The 24170-nt window shown below is 44.2% G+C and overlaps 1 protein-coding gene across 1 annotated transcript in view; it reads left to right on the top strand.

Moving 5' to 3' along the window:
• Maml3 (mastermind like transcriptional coactivator 3) overlaps positions 1-24170 on the top strand; it is a 417172-nt gene that overhangs the window by 238239 nt on the left and 154763 nt on the right. The window contains exon 2 of the mRNA XM_051176916.1: positions 9686-11278. Within this exon, the coding sequence (XP_051032873.1) occupies positions 9686-11278 (1593 nt within the window). The remainder of the gene's footprint in view (positions 1-9685; positions 11279-24170) is intronic.

Raw genomic sequence — 24170 nt, 5'->3', positions numbered from 1 at the left:
TCAACCAAACAGGTCCAGGAAACGACCACTCAGGATTCCTCACAAGCAAAATTTTAATCTCTGAGTTTATGTGTACTGGGTACGTGTCTTAGTTAGGGTTTCTGTTGCTATGAAGAGATGCCATGGCTGTAGCAACTTTTATAAAGGAAAACATTTAGTTGGGTGGCTCACAGTTTCAGAGGTTCAGTCCATTATCATCATGGAGGGACACTGTAGCATGCACACAGACATGGTACTGCAGAAGGAGCAGAGAGTTATACATCCTTATTGGCAGGCAACAGGAAGTGGTCTGTCTCACTGGGTATGGCTTGAGCATATGTGAGAGCTCAAAGCCCACCCCCACAGTGACACACTTCTTCCAGCAAGGCCATACCTATTACAACAAAACCACGCCTCCTAATAGTGGCACTCCCTATGAGCTTATGGGGACAATTAGATTCAAACTATATGTTTATGGCATGTAGTTATATTGTCAGATGTTTTTAAAGTTAGTTAATATTGTAATTGCGGAGATTTGCAAGGACTGCATGCACAGATGCATAGTGCCCTTCCTCCACCCACTGGTTGTGTGGTATGGGAAATAATGACAGATATTACTATGCTCAGAAAAACCCAAAGTGTTAAAATATGTACATACCTTTTCATGAAAAAATGATGGAAATCCATCAATCTTGCATTCAACCCATGATCCCCTGAGGTGTGGAAGATCTCATTCTAGAGTACAGTTGCCTGATTCTACTTATGAGATACCCTGGAGCAAGTAGGAAATAATCTGTGTTGTTTGGGTGTGTGTCTTCAAAAATTTAATCACAGATGCCAGGATATCAGAATTCAACAGTAACTGCAATCTGGGCCCCAGTGTCTAAATGCAGGAGATTCTAATCCAGCTATCACAGGACAACTTGAGGAACTCATTAAATTTCTTTAGATAGCTGTGCCCTACCACCACCCTGTGTCCCAGTCTGGCCTCCACCCAAAGCTGCTAAGTCAGAGGTTGTGGAGGCAGAATCGGAGCATCTGCCTTGTTAACAGCTTCGCAGTCCCACTGAAGTGGAGGGGCACTGAAGAAAATGGAATTCCTTGACTATGATCAAGTGTACATTATAAGTCTATATGGAAACACCACCATGAAACCCCTCTGAACAATTAGCATATGCTGACAAAAATGCATTAAAAATAACATTGCAAAACAAAGCTAGAAAACAGAAAAAAGGAAAACAAATCCCTAAAAATCTTAAAGCCATTGAAAGAGTACTTACATAAGTGGGAACATTCTGGAAGTGTTTCATACTGTTCATATCCTCACACTGAGAATATCTAGCACATGTGTATGCTAGGTCACTCCATCAAAGACAAAATAAGCAAGCCAAATTCATCCATGTGATCCTAGACTTATTACTATTCAGAGAGAGTAGTAACGGAAAGAGAATAACCATGCGATGATTGATTCTAGTGAGTCATCTTCAGGTTTGCCCAGAATAGACCAAAATGACCAAGACGCTCTCCTGGAGTTCACTAACATCCACAGCATAGATTTGAACCCATTCCCAAATCTCAGGGAAGGAAGGAGTCATGTCGCTAACAGTTAAGAAATGAAAGTCACACAGACTAGTACTGGGGTTGGAGGTGGGGGGGGGGGACAGCTGTGACGAAGAAAGAAACCGCATGAAGCCTCTTGAGAATATTTGACGTTCAGCCTTTGGGGTCCATGTGTTTGTGAAAATATGTCCTTGTGGGGCTGGAAAGATGCTGTTAAGAGCACTGGCTGCTTGTCTAGAGGACCTGAGTTCAATTCTCAGCACCCACATAGCAGTTCACAACTGTCTACACTCCAGTCCTATGAGTTCTGGTACCTTCTTCTGGCTGTAAGGCACAAGGCACATACATGGTGCATAGTCGCCCTTTATAGAAGAAGAGATGTCCTTGGCAATGCCCCTTAAAGACTCTGACTTTTAGACTATTTTTCTCATCTTAAGTTGCCTTGTGTCCTCTCATAGCATCAACAGAGGATCCTCTGGGCCTTTGGCGTTTTCAAAAGCATTAAAGAGGAGAAAGCTGGTGTCTGGCATCTTCAGATAGCCAAAAGAAATTGTTTGCTCCCCTCACAGAACCCAGCATTTTCTAGTGGCTGCTCTGAGGAGCAATGCTGTAAACTTGATGTGGTTAAGTGAGAACTGTTTGTTTTTCATTCACTTATGAAGGAAAGAGATGCAGTCCTACAGTGTAATGTGTACCCAAGTGTCAGGGAAGCACACGAAGGGTCACCCTACCAAGGTCAGGAGTCATGGGGTGGGGGGGGGGGCTGTCAGAGCAGCTATAGAAGTTGATGGATGTCCAGATGGCCCAGTAAAAGGAGTTGAAGAAGGGTGTCACAGAAGCAAAAAGATCAGAGGGAAAGCAAACATAATTTGTGCTGGAACCACAAATAACTGAATATAGCGCCAAGCCACAGAAAGCCCTTGCAGCCTGCATATCCAATGGGACCCCCTGACCTCTTGGTGTTACTCTGATGTTTCAGCAACAAAATCAGCGAATGCTGCATATTTGAGGGTATATGCTGTGCTCATACTCATGTAACTATGTAGCTGAATTTTGGGGATGGTTGGTGTCAGTGGGCAAGAAAGAGAAAAGGACTTGGGGTAGGAGGAGGATCAAGTCAAGGACAGGGAGACTGTGTGTACCTCTTTAAGCGATGCTGGGGAACACAGGCAGTTCAGAAGAGTCAGGAATGAAGAAAGGGCATGATCAGTGTCACACTGGAAGAAGAAAGTTTGAGCTGCCTGTAAAGTGCCTGGTGGTTGTGGCAAAGATTCTTCGGAGACTGTCTCAGCAGGGGAAGTGATCTGTGGAGGATGGGAGTCAGATCCATGCCTGAGACTTAACTGCATGGGGTGGAACCAAGGATTCCCGAAAAGCATAGTCAGTAGGAGTACTGTGCACTTGTCATATGAGTATGTCATTGAGGAAGGTACGATGACACTTGGCCCAGTCCTGGATGAGGGCATGGAGCCAACTACAGAGTCAGACTGAGTTTGAATTTGAATATGGGTTTAGCCACCTTTCTGATGTGAGCCTCAAACACTGTTCAGTCTCATGATGCCCCAAGTCCTGTCCAATGGGATTAATTGAATCTTTTAAAATCACTCCTTGGGACCACAGGGCAGGGTCCTTGGTTCATTTCCAGGTTGTCCACCAGGGAGCTGATTTTGTTTTCCTTGTTTTGTTTTAAACAGGTCTTAGTACGTAGCCTAGGTTAGCCTTGAACCCTTCATCCTCCCACCATAGCCTTCTCTGGGTTGGGAGTATAGGCCTGCACCATACCTAGCTTTATCATTATGGGTAGGACTGCCATCTTTACTCCCAGGCTCAGTGATCCTGGATAATTTCTTATGCAGGGAGTTTCTTTGAACTTGCAGGAACTGTGTCAGTTTAAAGAGAAGATCTTGTTACAGGGAATGTCGCCTTGGCTCAGGGGACACCACAGGACTCTGCTAGGAATGCACCTCACTATGTCAGCAGAGGCCGGTGACCTTGAAACAGGTGCCACACACCCATTCCCTTCCACCTCCCTGCAAACATTCTCTTTCCCAGTGTAGAACCATCAGTCCATTGGCTCAAAGGTCTTCTGTAAGGATAACCGTTATCCTTTGTGATCATTGCAACATGTGCTTTGTAACTCAAAAGGCAGAGCAATTCATTCAGAAATTATTTTATTAAACCAGGCTATGTAAGGCCATCCCCATACACGTACATGATGTACTTCAAGCATCTCCTGCACTCCCCTCTTCGTTCCCCCCTCTCCCATTTGTCTGCTTTGTTCCCCAGACATTTGCTTCTGCCTTCATGTCACCTGCACGTATGTGATTTTCTGTACCGCTATATAAAGTCTAGGACCCACAAATAAGGGAAGGCATGCAATATTTGACTTTCTCAAACTAGATTCATTCATTTAACATGCTAGTCTCTAGTAATATCTATTTTCTTTCAAATGTTTTATCCATTCTTCTCTATGGCTGAAAACTATTCTCTCTCTCTCTCTCTCTCTGTGTGTGTGTGTGTGTGTGTGTGTGTGTGTGTGTGTGTTATAATGTATATGCCATGTTCCTGTGTCACAGCACACATGTGGAAGTCAGAGGACAGTCTTTGGGTACCTTCTCTCTCATTCCACTGCATGGGTCCTGGGAATCAAATTTAACTTGTCAGGCCTGACAAGAGGTTTGTTTGTTTCCCACGGAGCCATCTAACCAGGCCTATATCACATTGTTTTTAAAAATCTATTTCTCTGTTGGAAGATTGTTTCCATACCTTGGCTGTTGCGGATAGCCTGCAATAAACAATGATGTGCAGCCATCTGCTATTCTTATCACTATGGATCTGGGACACACAATACACTCACGGGCACATGCCATTCTGTCCCTCTCAACCTCTGGTTTTCTCTTCTCTTGCTTCCTCTAGTTCACATATATCCTGTCATTTAACATAAACACCAGCTATCAAGCCACACTGCAGAGAGGAGGCCATCTCTAGAGCATTCTGGAAGGGGAATTATGTCTCCAGAGCACTTGACACCTGATAGCAACCCATATTGTCACAGGCATTAGCTGAACGGCACACTTCAGCTCCTGGCAGCTCAGCTTCCCTTAATGGGAGAAAACATCTCTATGTAAGCCTGGTAACATGGAAACAAGAGGGCTAAGCCTCACTAAAGCTTCCATGCTTGTTCAGAAGGGCACAGCGTACTAAGAGGTTTTCTGCTCAGGGAGGCAAGAGGGCCAGAGTCTTGTTGAGATAGGCAGTTAGAGCTGAGATTGACCTGAGTGGGGACTCCCAGGACAATTGCTCGTGTGCAGCCAAGGAGTCTCCCACTCACTGAGCGAGCTGCTTGTCAGATTCTCAAACACACAGCCGGCTCCGCATCTCCCTCCCACAGCCCCTTCTCCCATGAGGGACATAAAGAGGGAATTAGATTTTCAGACCACCTTTCCATAAAACAAAGGATGATGAGACAGAGAGAATTGATGTGAAGATTGCTCTGCTATTTTGGACGTAACAAAACTGAACATAAAAACCATGGCATAACATCTTCGATGCTGTATTTCTCATACTCACAAATGCGGATACATGATGGATATATATCAAGATTTGCTTAAAAGGGACCGGCAGTGGAGAACATGAAGCCCCGGGGGAACAAATCTGCTCCACATCCCCTTTCAGGTGGTGAGCTGGGAATGTATTTGGTTTGAACCTGAACAACGCCGTCTCCCCTGTTCCACAATCTAGGACGCGCATGCATTAGCACTTAGACTCGGGCTTGAATTGCAAATTTGATTTTTGTTGTTCATATTAAGAAAGCCACTCCAGATGCCTGGGAAACATTAAGGTTTGGCCAGCTAGGGAACAGAAATATTGTCATTATACCTATCTTTGTTTTGAAGATTCAGGAAGCATCCTGTCCCCATGGCAGTCATGACTGGATTTTAAAAATAGTGAAGCTAAGGCATAGTGAGTGCTGACTCTGGGTCCCACGTGCAAAATTCTGTGTTTGTACATTATCTCCTATGAACTCACCCTCACAGTAACTCTGCAAGCTAGCGCTACTAACCCATTTGGGAACTCATGAAACCAAACTTGGGACAATTTATAGACATTTCTCCAAATTTGTCCTTTAAGTGTCAGCTGGGAGCTGCCAGAGACTCAGAAGCAAGTGGAACAGAAACCTTCAGTGTGGCCATTCTGGCACCACAGCCATGCATGACTGAGTACCGTTCGGCATTTTAGTGCATGGGTTGGAGGGGTGGGGTTTGAGCCATCCTTCTCACTCCAGTGATTTTCTCTTACTTCTATAATGCTGGGCTCTTGTGTTTTGCCTACTTAACCTCTTAGAAGTCAGTGGGTTCCCAAACAGACCTGTTGGCCTTTGGAGCCTTGGCCATCTCTGTTTTATAGGGGGAAAATACAAAGTCTTTATCAGCCCTGTTCAATGATTACATGACCTAGAACAGAACTGTGGGCCTGTGAGTTCTAAAATAATATTAGATTCATTTTTTAAGACAAGTTCTCATTTTCTGAAGTTTAATGTCCCTTCAGGAGGTCCCTGGGCCACATCTCTGTTAGGCCTTTCAGCTGTGACATTTGAGCGACATACATTCGCACACCTGTCACAATGATCCTAACCATGGTTTCCTGGTTTGTTCCATAAATAACGTTGTTTCCTAGCAGAGTTCCCCTAACATGATGGATTGAAGCATCATTTTCTTTGAAGTCAAGTTCTAGTGTGTCCCATTTAGGTCCCTGTTTTCAGCTATTCAAGAGCCTCAACTGAGTGATTATGACAGGCTCTGGTTTGTAATTAAAACTAAGATATGGGGAAAGGGATTAGCTAGGCATTTGGCTCAGGTCCCTTTTGACTCTGCTTACTTTCATAGAACGGAGTGCTCTGCTTCTAAGAAAGTGTGTATTCCTTAAGACATCACCAGATGGGTGTTACAACCCGCCGGACTCTTGTAGAGCCGTGCCAACTATACAGCATGCTGCACAAAGGGAATCCGACATCTCTCACCCATAGGATCTCTAAAATATAGTGTCTCTGCCAAGAATGGGATACCCAGGTAGAAGAACTGGACTCCACCCTCACCATTCATACAGCCCAGTGGGAAAGCCTTCACCCACATCACAAGTATTTCCCCAGCTCCCACCCTATGGACAGACACCTTTGACCAGAGCCACATGTATATATCCCTTTCTGGCAGAAAGAAAGGTCACAAAGACATATAAAACTAATAAGCTCATAGAGTTAACAAGAGCTAACACTCTTTGGAGCAAGAGATTGCCCCATCCATTACCAGGAATGAAGATTCTCAATCAGAAACTCTTTATGGCTACCAGACTATCATTCAAACTCACTTGTCACATCTCTGACTTAGAAAATAGGATTTCTCACTCGTTTTGCAACTACTTATTAACTATTGCAAAGAACCTGACCACTGCAGATAACCAGGAAACAAGTCAGCCACGGTCCCTAACTTCTTGGCACAAGTATGATAAAGGCTATAATGGGGAAGTATAGATTGCTTGGCAAACCTTATTCTGATTAATTCAATTTAGTGTGGGTGGGTTGGGGTGGGAAAGGGAGGGATCCTCAACTCTTACAGTAAGGGGGATCTGGAATGTGATGTGAAAAACAAGCAGCTATTGCCTAGGGGAAGAGGAGGGGATAGGGAGTATTAACCAGGGAAAGGGGAGGAGAGGGGAAGTTTTTTCCAAGCAAAGAAAACATTACTTTGCCTGGAGATAGAAGGATGCTTGACGCAGTTAGGGAACTTACAGAGGCTAATGAAGTCTGGGGTGCAGCTTGATGGGCAGTGCTTGCCTAACATGAGCAAGGTTCCCTGGGTTTAATTTCTACTACTACTGCTAATATTCACACACACACACACACACACACACACACACACACACACACACACACTTTAAAAAGAGTTTTAGGAGAATTTATAGAAGATATATGTATGCTGGGTAAAGATAGAGAGGATGGAGAAGGACGGGATAGGAGGATGCAAAGATGACAGTTGACATTTTAACCTGATTACTTCAGGCTTGTAAGCAGGAACCACACTACAATATATCCTTTGAAGAAGGTGACAGTATATAAAATAGGAAGTAGAGAGCTAAACAATGAATAGAACAGATAAGGGAAAGAATGGGTCACCCAGAGATGGTCCCCTGGTCTGGGGCAGTGTTAGTTTTAATAGACATGAGATGAGTATATGATGCTCACACTTCTGTCCTGGGTAACTGTGGATACTGAGATGGTGAACAGGTAAGCATTGTATTGTATTGAATTCTAGATGCTCCTTAACTGTCTCTGAGAAAGTTGGCATTAGTGAGGCTCTGTAGAAAGGGAGCTGGCTATACTGTTTGTGACCATCCGCCTAGGGAAAATGGTCGAGGATCTTGGAGTAGAGGGAAATGCCCAGGAAATCATATAAATGAACAGAAGAAAAAAGTTTAAGAAGAAGCCTGGAAGAATCCCATCACTTACCAAAAACAATACATGATAGTGAGAAAGAGGAACTCTCACCAAGTGTGGACTCACAGGAGAGGATGGAAACACACCAACCATCAGATGGTGTTGCAAGCAAGATAAACCAAGAGACAAATGCAAGTCTTGGGCTATGTGTAATACTAATGTTCATTGTCTGCTATTTGGTAATGTGTTAAATCCACATTCATAAGATATTTTTGCTGTTCTGGTCACTATGACAAGAGAATGAAAACAACCTAGTTATCCCATCAATCCATAAGTGGGTGATGAAACTCTGCTACATACATAAAATGGAATACTGTCTAGCTCTAAAGAAAAAAAAGTGAAACCACAAAATTTGCAGGGAAATAGACATAGAAAGTATAAAACTTGGGCTAGAGAGGTGGCTCAGTGGTCTAGAGCACTGACTTCTCTTCCCAAGGACCTGGGTATAATTCCCAACACCCACATGGCAGCTCTATACCTCCAGTTCCAGGGGATCTGGAACCCTCACACAGATGTACATGCAGGCAAAACCCCAATGTTCATAAAAAAATAAACAAATCTTTAAAAATACAAAGAAAGTATAAAGCTAAGTGAGAGTTTCCCATTCTCAGAAAAAAAAAAATGCATGTTTTTCCTCATATAGGGATCAGTTCTATAATGTATACATGTATATGTGTAAACAAATGTATATGTGGGTATAGTATAGACGTAGCAAGAACAGGAAAGGCTACTATTTGGTGATGAAGAGGAACAGAATTCAGATAAAGTCACAAAAGGATATAAAACTAGTATTTTTTAGTTTTGACTCTCTTCTTGATTTTTCGGTTTCTTGTGTTGGATAAGTTCACAATGATGTAATTGATAATGAAAGTGTAAAATCCAAAGACAAGTTCACAGCTTCTAATTGACTGTTTTAACTGTGTGGTCCATTGTAGACTTTAGGTCTGGGCAAATGCTATGCTAATCTGTCTGTGTGTGTTTTTTCAATTCGTTACAACAAACTTTTTTTATATAAGGTTATTGTTAGTGTTCTTCAAAAAAAGAATTGTTGATTTAATTCCTTGGTGGTTTCAACTATGGGGGTGTAGTGAGAATTGAGGATTGCTATCTTTTTCAAGTACAATGTGTTTTAGTCAACTTCTCAAGTGTGTACTCTCTCATTTAGAAAATCCCTTCCCTGTGACTTCTACCCTGCGTATCTCTTGGCTCTCTGAACCCCACTTTTAGATGAAAGCTTTTCTCACAGATTTCAAATCATAGGGTTGCCTGATTTTGAAGCTAGAAGCATCCCTTCCTTTTTGCATGTTCCAAAGCACTTAAGATGTAGTTCATGAGGTAATGGGTTATTCATCTTAGTATCTGAGTTCAATTCCAAAAACCTGTGACCAACAACCAAAAAAGTCAGCCACATGTCCACTTGTTATCCCAGCACTAAGAAGGCAAGTGGGTAGGTCCCAGGGGCTCACAGACTAATCTCACCTCATGAGTGTGATACAGGCCAATGAGACACCTTGTGCCCAAGGTTGTCCCCAACACAATTGCTCGTGTATACACACGAACATGCGTCCTCACAAAGTTGGTTCACAGTAATGCACATCACAGTGTGTAAGAATTCAGAATGAGATTAAGTTGTCTTCTCCCTCATTTCTTTTCCAGCTCCAAGAGACGGTGAAAAGGAAGCTGGAAGGGGCCCGATCACCACTTAATGGGGACCAGCAGAATGGGGCTTGCGATGGGAGCTTCTCTCCAACAAGCAAGCGCATTCGAAAGGACCTCCCCACGGGGATGGAAGCCATCAACAATTTGCCCAACAACATGCCATTGCCTTCCGCTTCACCCCTTCACCAACTTGACCTCAAGCCTTCTTTGCCCTTACAGAACAGCACTGCTCACACTCCTGGGCTTCTGGAAGATCTGGGTAAGAATGGCAGGCTCCCTGAGATTAAACTCCCTGTCAATGGCTGCGGGGATCTGGAGGATAGCTTTGCTATTTTGCAGAGCAAGGACCTTAAACAGGAGCCTCTTGATGACCCTGCCTGCATAGACACATCAGAAACGTCACTTTCTAATCAGAACAAGCTGTTCTCTGACATTAACCTGAATGACCAAGAGTGGCAGGAACTAATAGACGAACTGGCCAACACGGTTCCAGAAGACGACATCCAGGACCTGTTCAATGAAGACTTTGAAGAGAAGAAGGATCAGGAATTTTCACAGACAGCCATGGAGACCCCACTTTCCCACGAGAGTGCCAGCGTGAAGAGTGATGCCTCTCATTCTCCTTTTACACACATCTCTATGGGATCGCCCCAGGCCAGACCTTCCTCTTCTGGGCCTCCTTTTTCTACTGTCTCCACAGCCACTAGCTTACCATCCGTGGCCAACACTCCTGTGGCTCCAAACTCTGCCAGCTCACCAGCTAACTGTGCTGTCCAATCCCCCCAAACGCCTACACAAGCCCACACTCCAGGTCAAGCCCCGCCTCGGCCTGGCAATGGCTATCTCCTTAATCCAGTCTCAGTGACGGTATCTGCTTCAGGGTCAGGCTCAGTGGCAGTGCCCAGCTCTGACATGTCCCCGGCAGAGCAGCTCAAACAGATGGCTGCCCAGCAACAACAAAGGGCCAAACTCATGCAGCAGAAACAGCAGCAGCAGCAGCAGCAGCAACAGCAGCAACAGCAGCAGCAGCAGCCCCACTCAAATCAGACTTCAAGTTGGTCTCCTTTAGGGCCTCCGTCAAGTCCATATGGAGCAGCTTTTACTGCAGAAAAACCAAATAGCCCAATGATGTACCCCCAAGCCTTTAACAACCAAAACACTATAGTGCCTGCAATGGCCAACAGCCTGCAGAAGACGACCATGAACAACTACCTCCCTTCAAATCACATGAATATGATCAGTCAGCAGCCAAATAACTTGGGTACAAATTCCTTAAACAAACAGCACAATATTCTCACCTATGGCAACACTAAGCCTCTGACCCATTTTAACGCAGACTTGAGTCCGAGAATGACGCCCCCCATGGCCAACCCCAACAAAAACCCCTTGATGCCCTACATCCAGCAGCAGCCTACGCAGCCACAGCCGCAGCCACAGCCACAGCCTCCCCAGCAGCAGCCACAGCCTCCACCACAGATGCAGACTCCCAGAGCGCACCTGAGTGAGGACCAGAAACGCATGCTTCTCATCAAGCAGAAAGGAGTGATGAATCCACCCATGGCCTATGCTGCACTTCCGGCCCACGGTCAGGTAAGTGAGACGCGGCACACGGTGGGAGCGGTTCCTAACCGCATTCCAGACTTCCCTGTGTGTACCCGTACCAGGCCCGTACATCCTTGTTTGATTTCTTCTCAGAGTTGGTCTAAGAGTGGTCCAATAAACCTTTCTTGTACATGAATGCCTAGGAACCCAGGATCCTATTCCTGACTGCAGCCAAGAAAATTTTAAATTACGTTGTTTTCACTGTGCGGAAGTCACATGTCCCAACATGGCATGCCTCTGTAGTTTTTCTTCTGGTTCATTAGCCAAAGGGTGATAAGAAAAGAGGTCCGGGTTCTCAGGCCTATCTGTCACCATTTTATACTTTCTGGACAAATCATTAGCTGTCTTAACAGGCTGTGAATGATGGGAAATATGGACTCTTAACCTTTAAAAACTAGAGAATTTTTGTATTTTCGGAGTGGAGAGTGGGTTTTGTTAGGGACGTTTGGTGTCTTAACATTTGCTATTTTGCCAACAACAGTTAAATATCTCGATCACATGACTTAGGAGTATGGCATCCCTGTCTGAGGCATTCAGCTGGATTTCAGCAAGCATTGCTAGTGAATTTATGGTGTATGTGTGTGTGTGTGGGGGGGGGCATCTCTTTACTTTAAGTTGCTATCTGTGCGCACCCTTCCTTGTGGAATGAAGACAGTGTCCTGTAGGTAGATACTTGGCAACTCTACATCTTATGGCTCCCACTTGTGACCCCCCCATTCTCTACGCTGACCCCCAAGGTTGGTAGAAGCTATGAGGCTGGAGATGGTGCTAGCCTGTGTAGACAGGCCAGAGCTCCGTGGCTTCATTCTTGCCCTTTGAAGCCTTCCAACCCCCAAACCTCCCAGTGATTTCCTTTCTCCACATGCCAGCTAGATCTAAAGAAGTCCTGTCTGAATAAATAAAAGTGTGGCTTGATTTTACATCATCTGCAATCGGGAAGTAGTAGAGAACATCTTTGAAATACGGAAGCTAAATTAAAATATAGTGATGGGAGATGTCATTCTGTATATGTTTCTCATACTGGTTAATAAATAAAGCACTGTTGGCCAATAGGAAAGGAAGATAGGAGGGACTAGGAGACAAGGAGGAAGAGGAAGTAGTAAGGAGGAGTCAAGATGGAGAGTCTGGAGAGAGCTGGACGCCAGCCGCCTCCCCGGTAAGAGAAGGCCATGTAAAAATACATAGATCAACAGAAATGGGTTAATACTTAAGACAAAGCTAGCCAATAAAAAACTAGTACCTGGCCAACAGTATAATATCAAATACAGAGTCTCAGTGTATTATTTGGGGCTGGCGCAGCGGCAGGACAAGACCGGGCGGCGACAGGCGGAAAAACAGTACTCGTTACAATATAGAAATATGTATTGATGGAAATGCAACCTCTCATACACTCTTAAGTTCAGAAAGCAAGCAAAATTAGAAGTAGTGTGCAGGGGTGCTTGTGGGAGCCCAGATGCATCACGAGGTTCATGAGATTGCATGCCGGCAAATGATCCATTGTTAATCTTCAAATTATGCTTCAACCTGGGCTGTTTTTAGGCCAGTATTTCTTCTGAGCTTGACCAAAGATGATTAATTCCAACTTGCAGGTCCTGTAGACATATGGGTGTGATGATACCCCTCTGTTCTCTGAGACCCACACTAACCCCTTTCTAAGTATGCTAGCTAGAAACAGTCATAGTTGGAACACTGGTTTTTTAAAGAGATGCTTTGGGGTCCTAATGCTTGCTAGTGGGTCCCTGAGGCCTTTAGCCGTGGGGTTGTATTTTGAAAGGGCTCTGTCGGCTGAAGCAGTGTCTGAATTAAATCTGCATGAAACACCTTCCATCTCAGAGGTGCTTTCAGGGTGGACAGACTCTTCCCTGGCAAGGGCTCTTTGGAACAACTGCTTCTAGGCACAGAGCACAGACAGGCAATGGTAGGTGCTTCCTAATGAAGTAGTAAGTGCCTAGTGTTTGAAACCAGTTTCAAGATACTTACAGAAGCATGTGAGGGTCGCTCTACAAACACGCCTTTTCAGATTTTTATCTGAGTGTGTATACTGGTATTTTCGTTGCTCTCAGTATAGTCCTTTATGCTGTGTGCAGGCACAGGACACAGACTCTGGGAAGAGTTATAGACAAGACACCAATGTTAATCCATGCTGTTTTCTCTGTCTTACTAGTAAGAATTCTGTTTCCCCTTGCCAGGCCCAAAAGACCAATGCTTAGTTTTACTGAATGACATGAAATAGAATGATAACATTAGATACATTTATTTCAAGAGACTGAGATTTCTCTCAGGAACAAGTTGAAATGTACACATTTTCTGGCTTTTTTTTTTTTTAAGGAAAGAAAAGAAATAAGCCAGACATGGTAAACTATGCCTTTAATATCAGCAGGTGGATCTCTGTGAGTTTGAGCCCAGCCAGGGTAACATAGTTAATTTTTTTTATCGGCTTTTATCTAGGAAGTCTACTTTGTAGAATTTATATGTTATTCTCATAATGATCAGATTGAACAACGATATTTATTAGTTTATTTTTGTTTTATGTATGTGAGCATTTTCCCTGCATGTTAGTCTGTGTGCCACATGTATGCAGTACCAGTGGAAGCCAGGAGAGGGCGTCAGATGCCCTGGAACTGGAGTTACAGATGGTTGTGAGCTGGGTGCTGGGGATGGAACTCAGGTCAAGTTGAGATCAACAGAAATACTTTGGACAGATCTATAATATAAATGAAGCTGTGGAATTAGCAAATGATTATGCATATGGAAATGCTCCTAATGTTAAAATAAGCAGCTCCCCAAACAGTTATTGTGCTGTAGACTGGCTTGTGCCATTCAGTAGCATAGAAGGTTGAGGAGCACCTAAACTTTTAGGGATGGCATTCTTTTATGTCATTGCTATTTTCTTTTTCACTGTTGACTGAATATTCTGAATTTCCTCATATATATATGTTCATTCTGCCACCCAGAAAATATTTTTTTAAGTAGGGGAAAAAAGTCCACAGTCCAAGTACAGTTCCAGCACAGGCTTCCAGAAGGTGATGCTGCTAATGTCTAGTCCTGGCGATGACAGGATGGGCTGCATTGTACACAACTCTGTTCGTTTCATCTGTATGTGTTTCGTGTATGTGTGTGCAGCTCGGTGTGTGTCATGAGTTGATATGCTTTCCACTTTTCCTTTTTTTTTTTTTTTTTTCCTAAAATGTGTAAGCTCTGATAGTGTAAACTTGTAAACAGGAAGCTCAGGCCTCCAGTATTCACAGACATCCTGAGAATCTCTTTAAACATCCTTAACTTTACAAGCCAGGAACCTCAGATTCCTTAAATACATATATTTCCTTTTCCCAAGAAACACATGTACCTAGTCCAAATAGCACTATCAGACTTTCAGTAAAAACTGAAAAAAAAAAAAAAAAAAAACAAACTGACAACAGCAGCCCTCCCCGTGCCCTCCCCCCCCTCCATGAAGGTAGCCACTTGACCTCATTAAGTCATTTTCTTTGTGACCCCTGCAGACTTTGTTTCTCCATTTTCAACCCTACTATATGTTAAAACACACCCTGCCTCAAAGGCATTGCTACCTGATCCTGTGACATCCACAGCATTGAGAAGCCCAGTGACATGTGTTACACCTTCCCTCCGAGAGCTTTTTGAATGGTTAAGATTTTGTGATTTTAATGTGGCTTCTTTCCCTCATTATGTGGAATGCTGTGAAATGTATTTTACTTGTGGCTGTGGATGTGGTGTGTGCCTGGGGGGCCAAAGACAGGTATGTGGTGTCTGGCTAAGCCACTTCCCTCCTTATTCAGACGAGGTGGGCTTTCTCACTGAACCTGTGATCCCCTGCCTCAGCCCTCATAGTGCTGGAGTGACAGGCATGCACAGTTGAGCCTGGACTTTACTCCATGCTGAGACCTGACCTCTGGGTCTCATGCTTGGGCAGCAGCCACTCTTACCCACCAAGCTGCTTGCCTACCCCTGCTATTTGGTTCTAAGAAATTGATTTTAACATCTGATAATATATGTTCCTAATATATCTGGGGTTTAAGATATTTTTAATACTTCCTCGCTCCTTTTATTTCTTTTTATTAAACTTTTGGGAACTTCTCCTTTTGCATTGTGAACTTCCTCGACTGCTTTCTGATTCTCATTTCTTTTCTATTTTCCATGTCTTTGTCTTTTTATCCCATGTTCTATTAGATTTCCTTAACTTTGTCTCACAACCTTGGTATCAAATACTTCATTTTTAATTTCCACATTTTCAATTTCTATAAGCTCCTTCTTACTCTCTGGCTTGTCCTTTATAACCTAAGAACACTAATTATCATTTTGAAATGAGGTTTTCTTCTGCTCTCTGCTTACTCTTTCTCTGAGGCAGCTTTTCCTTTGAGTTCATTCTGCTCCTATAATATCACAAGCTTTTCCTTAACTGTCTGTTTAGGCACATGGTACCGTGCCAGAGTTCACTTGCCCTGGGATTACTGGGTTAGAGCCCAGCCAGTGCCCTGGGTCAGTGTCCATACATGATTTCCCCTTGAGCAGGACAGGTGAGATTCCCAAGCTCTTTGCTGACCCTAGAAACTGAGCATGGAAAGGGAGTTGGTGGTTGTGTTGGTGACAGTGAGGAGTGTCTCTCTAAGCACTGGTTCACTTTCACTTATACCCTCTGTTTGCATTTGACACCTGCGATCCTGGGTCTGATAACTTCATCTCTGTAGAGTCAGGAGCCTTCCTTCCTCCAGCCTAGGGAAGGGCAAGACTCTTCACTTTGTTGACCTTGAGCCCATTTCCATGTGCAGCTCTGTGGGGATAGTCTAAACAGATGCTGTGCTCTTTGGCTATCAGACTGTTGAAACAACAGTCCCTGAGGAGCTTGAATTTCCTTGGGAATCTCATCACTGGACAGAAGAAAGGCTGAACCCCTCCTAATGCCAACCAGGGGAGGACCTTGCCTCTCCTGAAGAGATTTCAGACACTCGGAACAACTTCCCAGAACACTTTGCTGGATAGGCTAAAGCCAAGATGATGTGAGCAAGACCACACCTGGACCATGACTGCTTAGCTATGTGTATCTATTGCCCTCTGTTTGCATCTAAACCTTCCAGACTTGGCTGAGGGAGAAGAAGAGGGGTGTCACCAGACCTCTCTGTTACTTTTCCCAATTTGGTCACATTGAATACATCTCCTTTAACTGATTTTTCCAGTTCCTTATCTTTTCAGTTGACATACTGAAGATGAGTGGCCAGGCCTGGCTTTTAGAGCTGCAGGATTCAGGCTTTGAACCTAATAACTCCAACAACACTCCTGCCTCCTGCCTTGATATTCAAAATGCTTCTGCTGCCTTGTTTGATTTCTGACACTCTTGATGCATGACTAGAACCAGCTCTGTCCCAGCTGCTTTGTCACCTGATTTCCATCGTCCAGAATTTCACTGACACCCCTTGATCATTCTTGCCATCTCTCATCCTCGTTCTTCTCCAATGTTTATATCAATTTCACTCCTGAACCATCATTGTACTGGAGCACTTGAAAATGCTAAGCGCATTGTAGACTTCTGCAATGGCTTTCAACACCTTTCTGTTTGAATATCAACTATTGCCTAATACTGAAACTTATTGCAGCAAAATCCACATGATTATTTCCAACATTTGGCCATTATTGAAGCAGAGCAGGCTCTAACAAAAGTTGATACCCTTGTGATGGTGAGTTTTTGATTGTCAGGTTGCCATAACTTAAAGTCACATGAGAAGAGACTCAGTTGAGGAACCGGGGGAATTGTCTTGGTTGTTTAATGGTAGAGGAAGGACCTGCCCTATGGTGGGTGGTAGCATTTGATGAGTTGAGTCCCTGAGGTGTGGAAGAGTAGAGAAAGCTGGCTAAGCACCAAGACAGCAAGCAAGCAAGGACCCACATGTCCACTCTCCCTCAGCTTCAGACTGTATCTGTGACATATGAACTTCCTGCCTTGACTTCCCTACAATAATGGACTATAACTTGAAACTCTGAGCCAAACAAACCCTTCCTCGCCTCTGTGCTTTGGGGTGGGGTATTTTATCACACCAACAAAATAAAGCCAGGATGACATTCAGGACGTTAAGTTTTCTTGTGAGGAATGCATATATTCAAGGGGACAGAAATGCCAGCATCATCCTCCAGCCACTTTGGGGTAAGATCTCATGGTGATACCCACAGAGTCTTTTATAGAGGAAAATATTGACTTACTTCAAGGACTGTGAAAACAATTTAGATTCCATGACCCCAACTAAGCCTGTGGTACCCAGCAACTCAGGTGCCAGCAAAGTATTGACAGAATCCTCATCACTGGCTCAATCCAGGCCTCCCAGCTGAGGGAACCGGCAGGTGAAAGTGCTCAAAAATCCACATAATAAGGGGAAGGTTTCTATCGATGGATAAAATAAAATCATTTCCATACACATTCTGGAAGATCTTTTAAAATCCTGATTGATGTTCTGTCAGAGTCTGCGAATATGAGACTAAGAAAAACAGCCAAAGAGAAGTAGTGCGCAGGAAAGGAATTAGTTGTATAATATACTGTGGAAGCAAAAGGTTTTAATTGGTCCTCTGTGAGAATGCTCTTGAAAGGTGCTGAGGGACGAGAAGATTCCTGTTTACTCGAAGAGCTTATAGTCCATCAAGCAGAGTTATGGAGTGTTTATGGACCTAAGAAACACCCAGGGAGGTTTTGGGAGGGCAGGTAATCAGCAGACCGAGGTGAGGCCTGGGAGTGCACCCACTACACCCCCCCCCCAACAGCTGCTACCAACTCTGATGCCATTTTTATTTTGTTTTGCTTTGCTTTGTTTGAGGCAGAGTTTCTCTGTGTAACAGTCCTGGCTGTCCTAGAACTCTCTTTGTAGACCAGGGTGGCCCTAAATTCACAGAAATCCACCTGTCTCTGCCTCCAGGGTGCTAGGATTAAAGGCATGCACCACAAACACCTTGCTGTTGTCATTTTATAGTGAATAAATGGTACATAATGGAGAAATTGTACGTAAGATAACAGCAGAACACAGTAAAGTGGCTTGTATTTATTTCATTGTTCAATATATAAGTTGACTTGCCTATGCCGGTGTATTAGTTCCCTAATGTTGTGATAAGATATCATGACTAAGGTGTCTTACAGAAGAAAGTGTTCACTTAAGCTCATGGTCCCAGGAGGATAAGAGTCCGTCGTGACAGTAGGTGGCAGTCATGGTGGCAGGAGAGCTGAGAGTTCACATCTTGAACCACAAATAGGAAGCAGAGAGAGTAAATTGGGAATGGTGCAAGGCTTTGAATCCTCCAAGCCTACACCTGGTGACATACTTCTTCCAACCAGGCCACATCCCCTGAGCCACTCAAACAGCACCACCAACTGGGGACCAATCATTCAAATGCCAAGACTATGAGGGACATCCTCCATCCAAATGCCCAAGACAATGGGGGACATCCTCCACTCAAATGCCCAAGACTATAGGGGACATCCTCCACTCAAATGCCCAAAACTATAGGGGATATCCTCCACTCAAATGCCCAAGACTATAGGGGAACATCCTCTATTCAAATGCCCAAGATAATGAGGGACATCCTCTATCCAAATGCCCAAGACTATGAGGGACATCCTCCACTCAAATGCCCAGTACTATAGGGGACATCCTCCACTCAAATACCCAAGACCATGGGAAGCATCCCCAAACCAGCACAGGCAGCTATCAATTTTATAATTTTTCTAAAAATTGTGTGTGTGTGTGTGTGTGTGTGTGTGTGTTTTGGGGGGGCAGACAAGAAAATTTAGTCTTGTCTGACTTGTTGACTTGAAATGGAGTCTTTCACAGAAAGAGAAGCTCACCATGTGGCTAGGATGGCTGACCGGGGAGCTCCTAAGATCCTCTTTTCTATTCCCATTGATATTAAGGTTAAAGGCATACACAGTCATGTCTGGCTTTTTGTGTGGGTGCTGGGAATTCAAATTCATGTCCTCATTCTTGCAGGGCAATGCTATTACCTACTGACCCATCTCCCTAGTTCTTTGTTGAATGTCTCAGTAGTTTAAAGCAGTATGTTTTCCACAGCTTCATCCTCACTATACCGTTAATATTAAAAGGTAGACCCCCCCCCTTCATCTCTTCAAGAGATCTGCAGGAATACAGATATGGATGCAGAGGCCCACTTGTTGGCACACCCAGGAATCCCATCAAAACACACAGCTGGAAGCCATAACAGCTACTCAAAGAACTGATAGGGAAGAGGGGAGAGAGGAATAAATAAAATAAATAAATAAGAAATTAAAAAGTAGAATTTTTTTTTTAAAAAAAAGGATAAATGTTTTTAATCCCCTACACAACATTATGAGGCAAGGAAACCCCAGCGACGCCATTGACTCATTTTCTGTTGGCCACCTACTCTAGGCATACAGCCTATCCTTAAGAGTAGCTCGTTTCCCTAGTGAGAATCCCATGAACGAAACTAAATTTACATTTGCAAGTGATTATCAATGGAGCTAGCTTCTGCGTTAGGGTTGGAACAGGTGTCCACCTCTCCTTCAGCTCTGTGAGTTCATAGGAGATTTTCTCGTGTTGATTTAGAGGGCCTTGTTTTCCTGGTGCCCTCCATCCCCTGTGGTCTTAAATGCTTTCCATCTCCTATTCTGCTGGGTCCCCTGAGCCCTGCTTGGAAGAATTTGATGGACATACCCTGTTTAGGGCTGTGTTCCAAGGTCTCTCACTCTTTGCATATGGTCTGGCTGTGGGTCTCTTTATTTGTTCCCATCTGCTGCAGGAGGAAGCTTCCCTGATGTCTGATGGTGTCACTCTGCTTTCTTACAGAACTCAGAACCGTCAGCTCTGGTGGTCCCTCCCCCATCAATCACTAATTAAGAAAATGCCCTACAGGCCTGTCTATATCAGGTCTTATGGAGGCATTTTCTTAACTGAGGGCCCCTCCTCAGATGATTCTGGCTTGTGTCAAGTTGAAATAAAACATACTAAATTTTGCATGCTGCTGGGCAGTGGTGGCACACATATTTAATCCCAGCAGAGGCAGGAGAATCTCTGAATTCAAGGCAAGCCTGGTTTACAAAGTGAGTTCTAGGATACGCTGGGCTACACAGAGAAACCCTGTCTCAGAAAACCAAAAACACAGGGCTGAAGAGATGATGGCTCAGAGGTTAAGAGCATTGACTGCCCTTCCTGAGGTCCTGTATTAATTCAAAGACAAAGAAAACCAAACCAAACCCAAACAAAACACTCTGCATGCAAAGGCAATGAGAGTGAAAAGGGCCAGCACAGTGGCCAGCATGGCTGAGCAAACACAGAAGTCCCACGGTGGGGAGCAGCTTCCAGATGCACCAGGATAAGCAGGCTCTGGATAAGAGTGGGTGGGCAGGTGCGCTAGTGGAATTGAAAGGGCGTTTCTTAAATGAGCTATTCAGAGAGCAATTCAGATCAGAGCCATGTCCAGCCAGGCAAGAGGACAGCATTCACACCAGGGAACGGTGCAAGGAAGCTGGCACGGGACAATAAATAGTTGGGGATCTTTCGGCTACTTCTAGTGACCCAGTAAGAACACTTACCTGGACATGGATAATAAAGGAAGACTGAGGTAGGAAGGTCATGAGTTTGAGGCCAGCCTGGACTATAAAAGAGTTAGAAGTTCAAATATGGACTATGTAGCAAGACTGTCTAATAAGCATAGGTCAGAATTTTAAGGAAGGATTCAGTGGTGGAACTTGCCTAGAATGTACAAGGTCTTGGGTTTGCTTCCCAACAGTAGAAAAATAACTAGATTTAATATTAGGAAGACTGGGCAGAGAGGTGGTCAGAGGAAATCACTAATGCAACTCGGTGACTGAAAATATGACCAAATAAAAGGGAAACAGTGTGAATGATTATGATCACATGCTGAACGTTAGGATATCATGGCTTCTGAATATGTTGCATGTTAATCTAAATATCAAGTTGTAGCTGTACTTTAAAAGCTACTATCGAAACACTTGCTATTTACCCTGCTGCCATTCTTATTCTTTTTTAGCATTCATTCATATTGGGTGTGGGGAGGGGGCATGCCCATGTGTGTGTATGCCATGATGTGGTCTGCATGTGTGGAAGTCAGAGCACCACGTGTAGAGGTCGCTTTCAGTATGTGGATCCCAGTTATTGAACTCGGGTCATCAGGCTTGACGCAGAGTGCCTTTACCTGATGAGCCATCTCACCAGACCCTTATTGTATTCTTCCAATAAACATCTCCTATCTGTTGAGGTTCCGGTACACGTGCAGCAAAATATGTGAAGTTAGCTCCTAGCATTTGTTTCGGCTTGTACTGCCAGAGTCACAAATAGCTCCTCCTGTTTTGTGGTTAGACTTTCTGCTTTACAAGCATTGATCCGCCCCCTCCCCCATAGAGTCATAGTATTATGAAAACATTTGTTTTCCTTATTTAGAACAATAATAAATGCCAGTATCATGTATTCTCTTTATCTGGTATTTTTATTACGTTAACTGGTTGTGCCTGTGTTTTGAAGAGCATACTCCATAAGATGGCTCTTTATGTAAGTGTGTAAGAAGAACACAGCTGTGGGCTGAGCTTGGTTCTCAGCATCCACCTTCAGGAGATCAGCACCCTCACCTGGCCTCTACTGGCACCTGTGTGTGTGCTCAGGTGTGTGTACATAAATAAAAATAATAAAGTAAAGTATCATGTCTACACTGAACAACTATTCATAGCAATCTCGACTTTTCTAGAACCGACTAAGACTGAACTTTTCTACTTTTGTAAAGTAGAATAATTTTCCACTGTATCCTACTATTTGAGCAGCTTCAACAGGCCTGCCCTTCCTTCCTTCCTTCCTTCCTCCCACCCACCCTTCCTTCCTCTTCTTTCTTCCCCCCCCCCCCTTCTTCTGTTTTCAAGACAGGGTTTTCTGTGTAGCCCTGGCAGTCCTGTAACTAGCTCTGTAGACCAGGCTGGCTTTGAATTTACAGAAATCCACCTGCCTCTGCTTCCCTGAGTGCTGGGATTAAAGGTGTGCACCACCACCACCCAGCAGGCCTGAACGTTATGACACCTTATTGTTGCATTTGATGAAATAAGTACTCAGCCGATGTCACAGAAAGAGAGATTCCCTGTGTGGTGTCTTCATTTATACCCATACATAAGATCTTGCCCTTTTTCTACCAATTTTTATCTGCTGAGCAGTGACTAGTGGCTTCAGTGAATATCCAAACTAATAATGCTCATTGATTAGTGGCGTGTTTCCTGACAGAGGTTCAGGCATATTCCACATACCTGCATTCTTCAATTGCTTTTAGGTCTGACCCATTTGAAGATACATTTGGGTGGTCCTACCGTGGATGTCAGCCAGTTCACACAAGGTTCTAGGGGTTTTTTCATGGGCTCGTTATTCCAGGGGCACATTCAGTGCCAGGAAGTAAGGCAGCGAGTGAGTGATGCAAGGAAAAGGCTCAGCTTTGCTATAAAGAGCCCCCCCCCATCCAAACCCATCCTAAGCAGGGGCTCTGAAGCCCCCAGTGCTGCTGGCATGATGGCAGCCTCTTTTGTACCCTCTTCGGTATGTTACTGCCCTTTGCAATCATCTCACACCACAGGAAGCAGTCTTAAGGCCATACGACTGTTCCCTAAAAAACCCACTAAGTACAGAGCAGTCAGCTTTTCCGGTCTGTGTGGGAAGAACGAGTTACAGCTCTGCACAGCGCCATGTGTGCGCCTGTACAAGTCCAAGCCTGTCTTGTGATGCCTGGGGGCTGAAGGGTGGCCGCATGGAACTTGAGGCAGTTCACATCTGAGCACACAGCAGACTTGGCAGTGGATAATGCTCATTTTAATATCACCCGTTAGTGTGGCAGAAAAAGCCCAAGGGAAAGGCATGGAAATCATTTGGCCTTTGCATCCCTCCCAGTGCTGTGACAGTTTTAGATGTCCCAGTCTCTAGAATACCATCCCCCAATAAAACCATAATCCAAGCCACAAATGTGAGCCATATCTATGGGTCAGGTTACAAAAGGTAAAATGAAACTGTTGGAACTGATTTTTAATATATTGTCATTTAACACAATATATTAAAATGCAGTTTCTTCAACATGTAATCTGTGTAAAAGTGAACAATGTGTTGTATTCTTTTCTTAGCAAACCTTGGGGTTTGGATGTGTTATTTACACTCACAGCACACTGGGCTTAGAGCAGCCACATTTCAAGAGCTCAGCAGCCTCCTGTGGGTGGCAGCCACTGTGATGGACAGCAAGATGTAGTACCACAACAAAAACATCTGCTCTGTGATCAGAAAGGCGTGCTCGGCAGCAGAGGTGAAGCAATGGGAAAATGTTTTGTTGGCTGCCTGCGAGCCTCTGCATCACCCTTTAAAGGCTGTCATCCTGAACCACCAGGAATAAACTCTTGTTCCCCAGCCTGTCTTGAGCCCTGGTCATCATCATTTAACAGAGCTGATCAGATCCTGCCACAATCCTGTGTGTGTCTGGGGACCTGGCTACTTTATGAAAAGCTGCACCCTGTCACTGGCCCACACCCCTGTCATCAACACATACCATTTGTGAGCAGCCTTAGGGCCATATAAACATAACATCCTGTGGTGAGTTGGGAACACCTGACCCCCTGTTAACACATCAGGGAGAGGGGCTGGTGAGCTAGGCTTGTTTTTTCAGGGTTTTGATGAGCTTCGTTAATTATGTTGAGTAGGAAAGGTGTGCAGCTGGAGATGAACTGGCTTCGCTCTACATGAACCGGAATAATTGGCCAGTTGGCAGAGTGTTAAATTGGTGGTCTAGTGAGAGAAACTGGTGAATAAACACAATTCCCCTAAACACAAGAGGTGTGTTTTAAAGGGAGGGCTTCCCCTCCCCCATCCACCTTCTCACAACTTGG

This window comes from Phodopus roborovskii, unplaced genomic scaffold, assembly GCF_943737965.1.
Source record: "Phodopus roborovskii unplaced genomic scaffold, PHOROB, whole genome shotgun sequence".
Lineage (NCBI taxonomy): Eukaryota > Metazoa > Chordata > Mammalia > Rodentia > Cricetidae > Phodopus > Phodopus roborovskii.
Note: the sequence above shows the minus strand (reverse complement) of the source record. Positions and strands in the feature narration are given on the sequence as shown.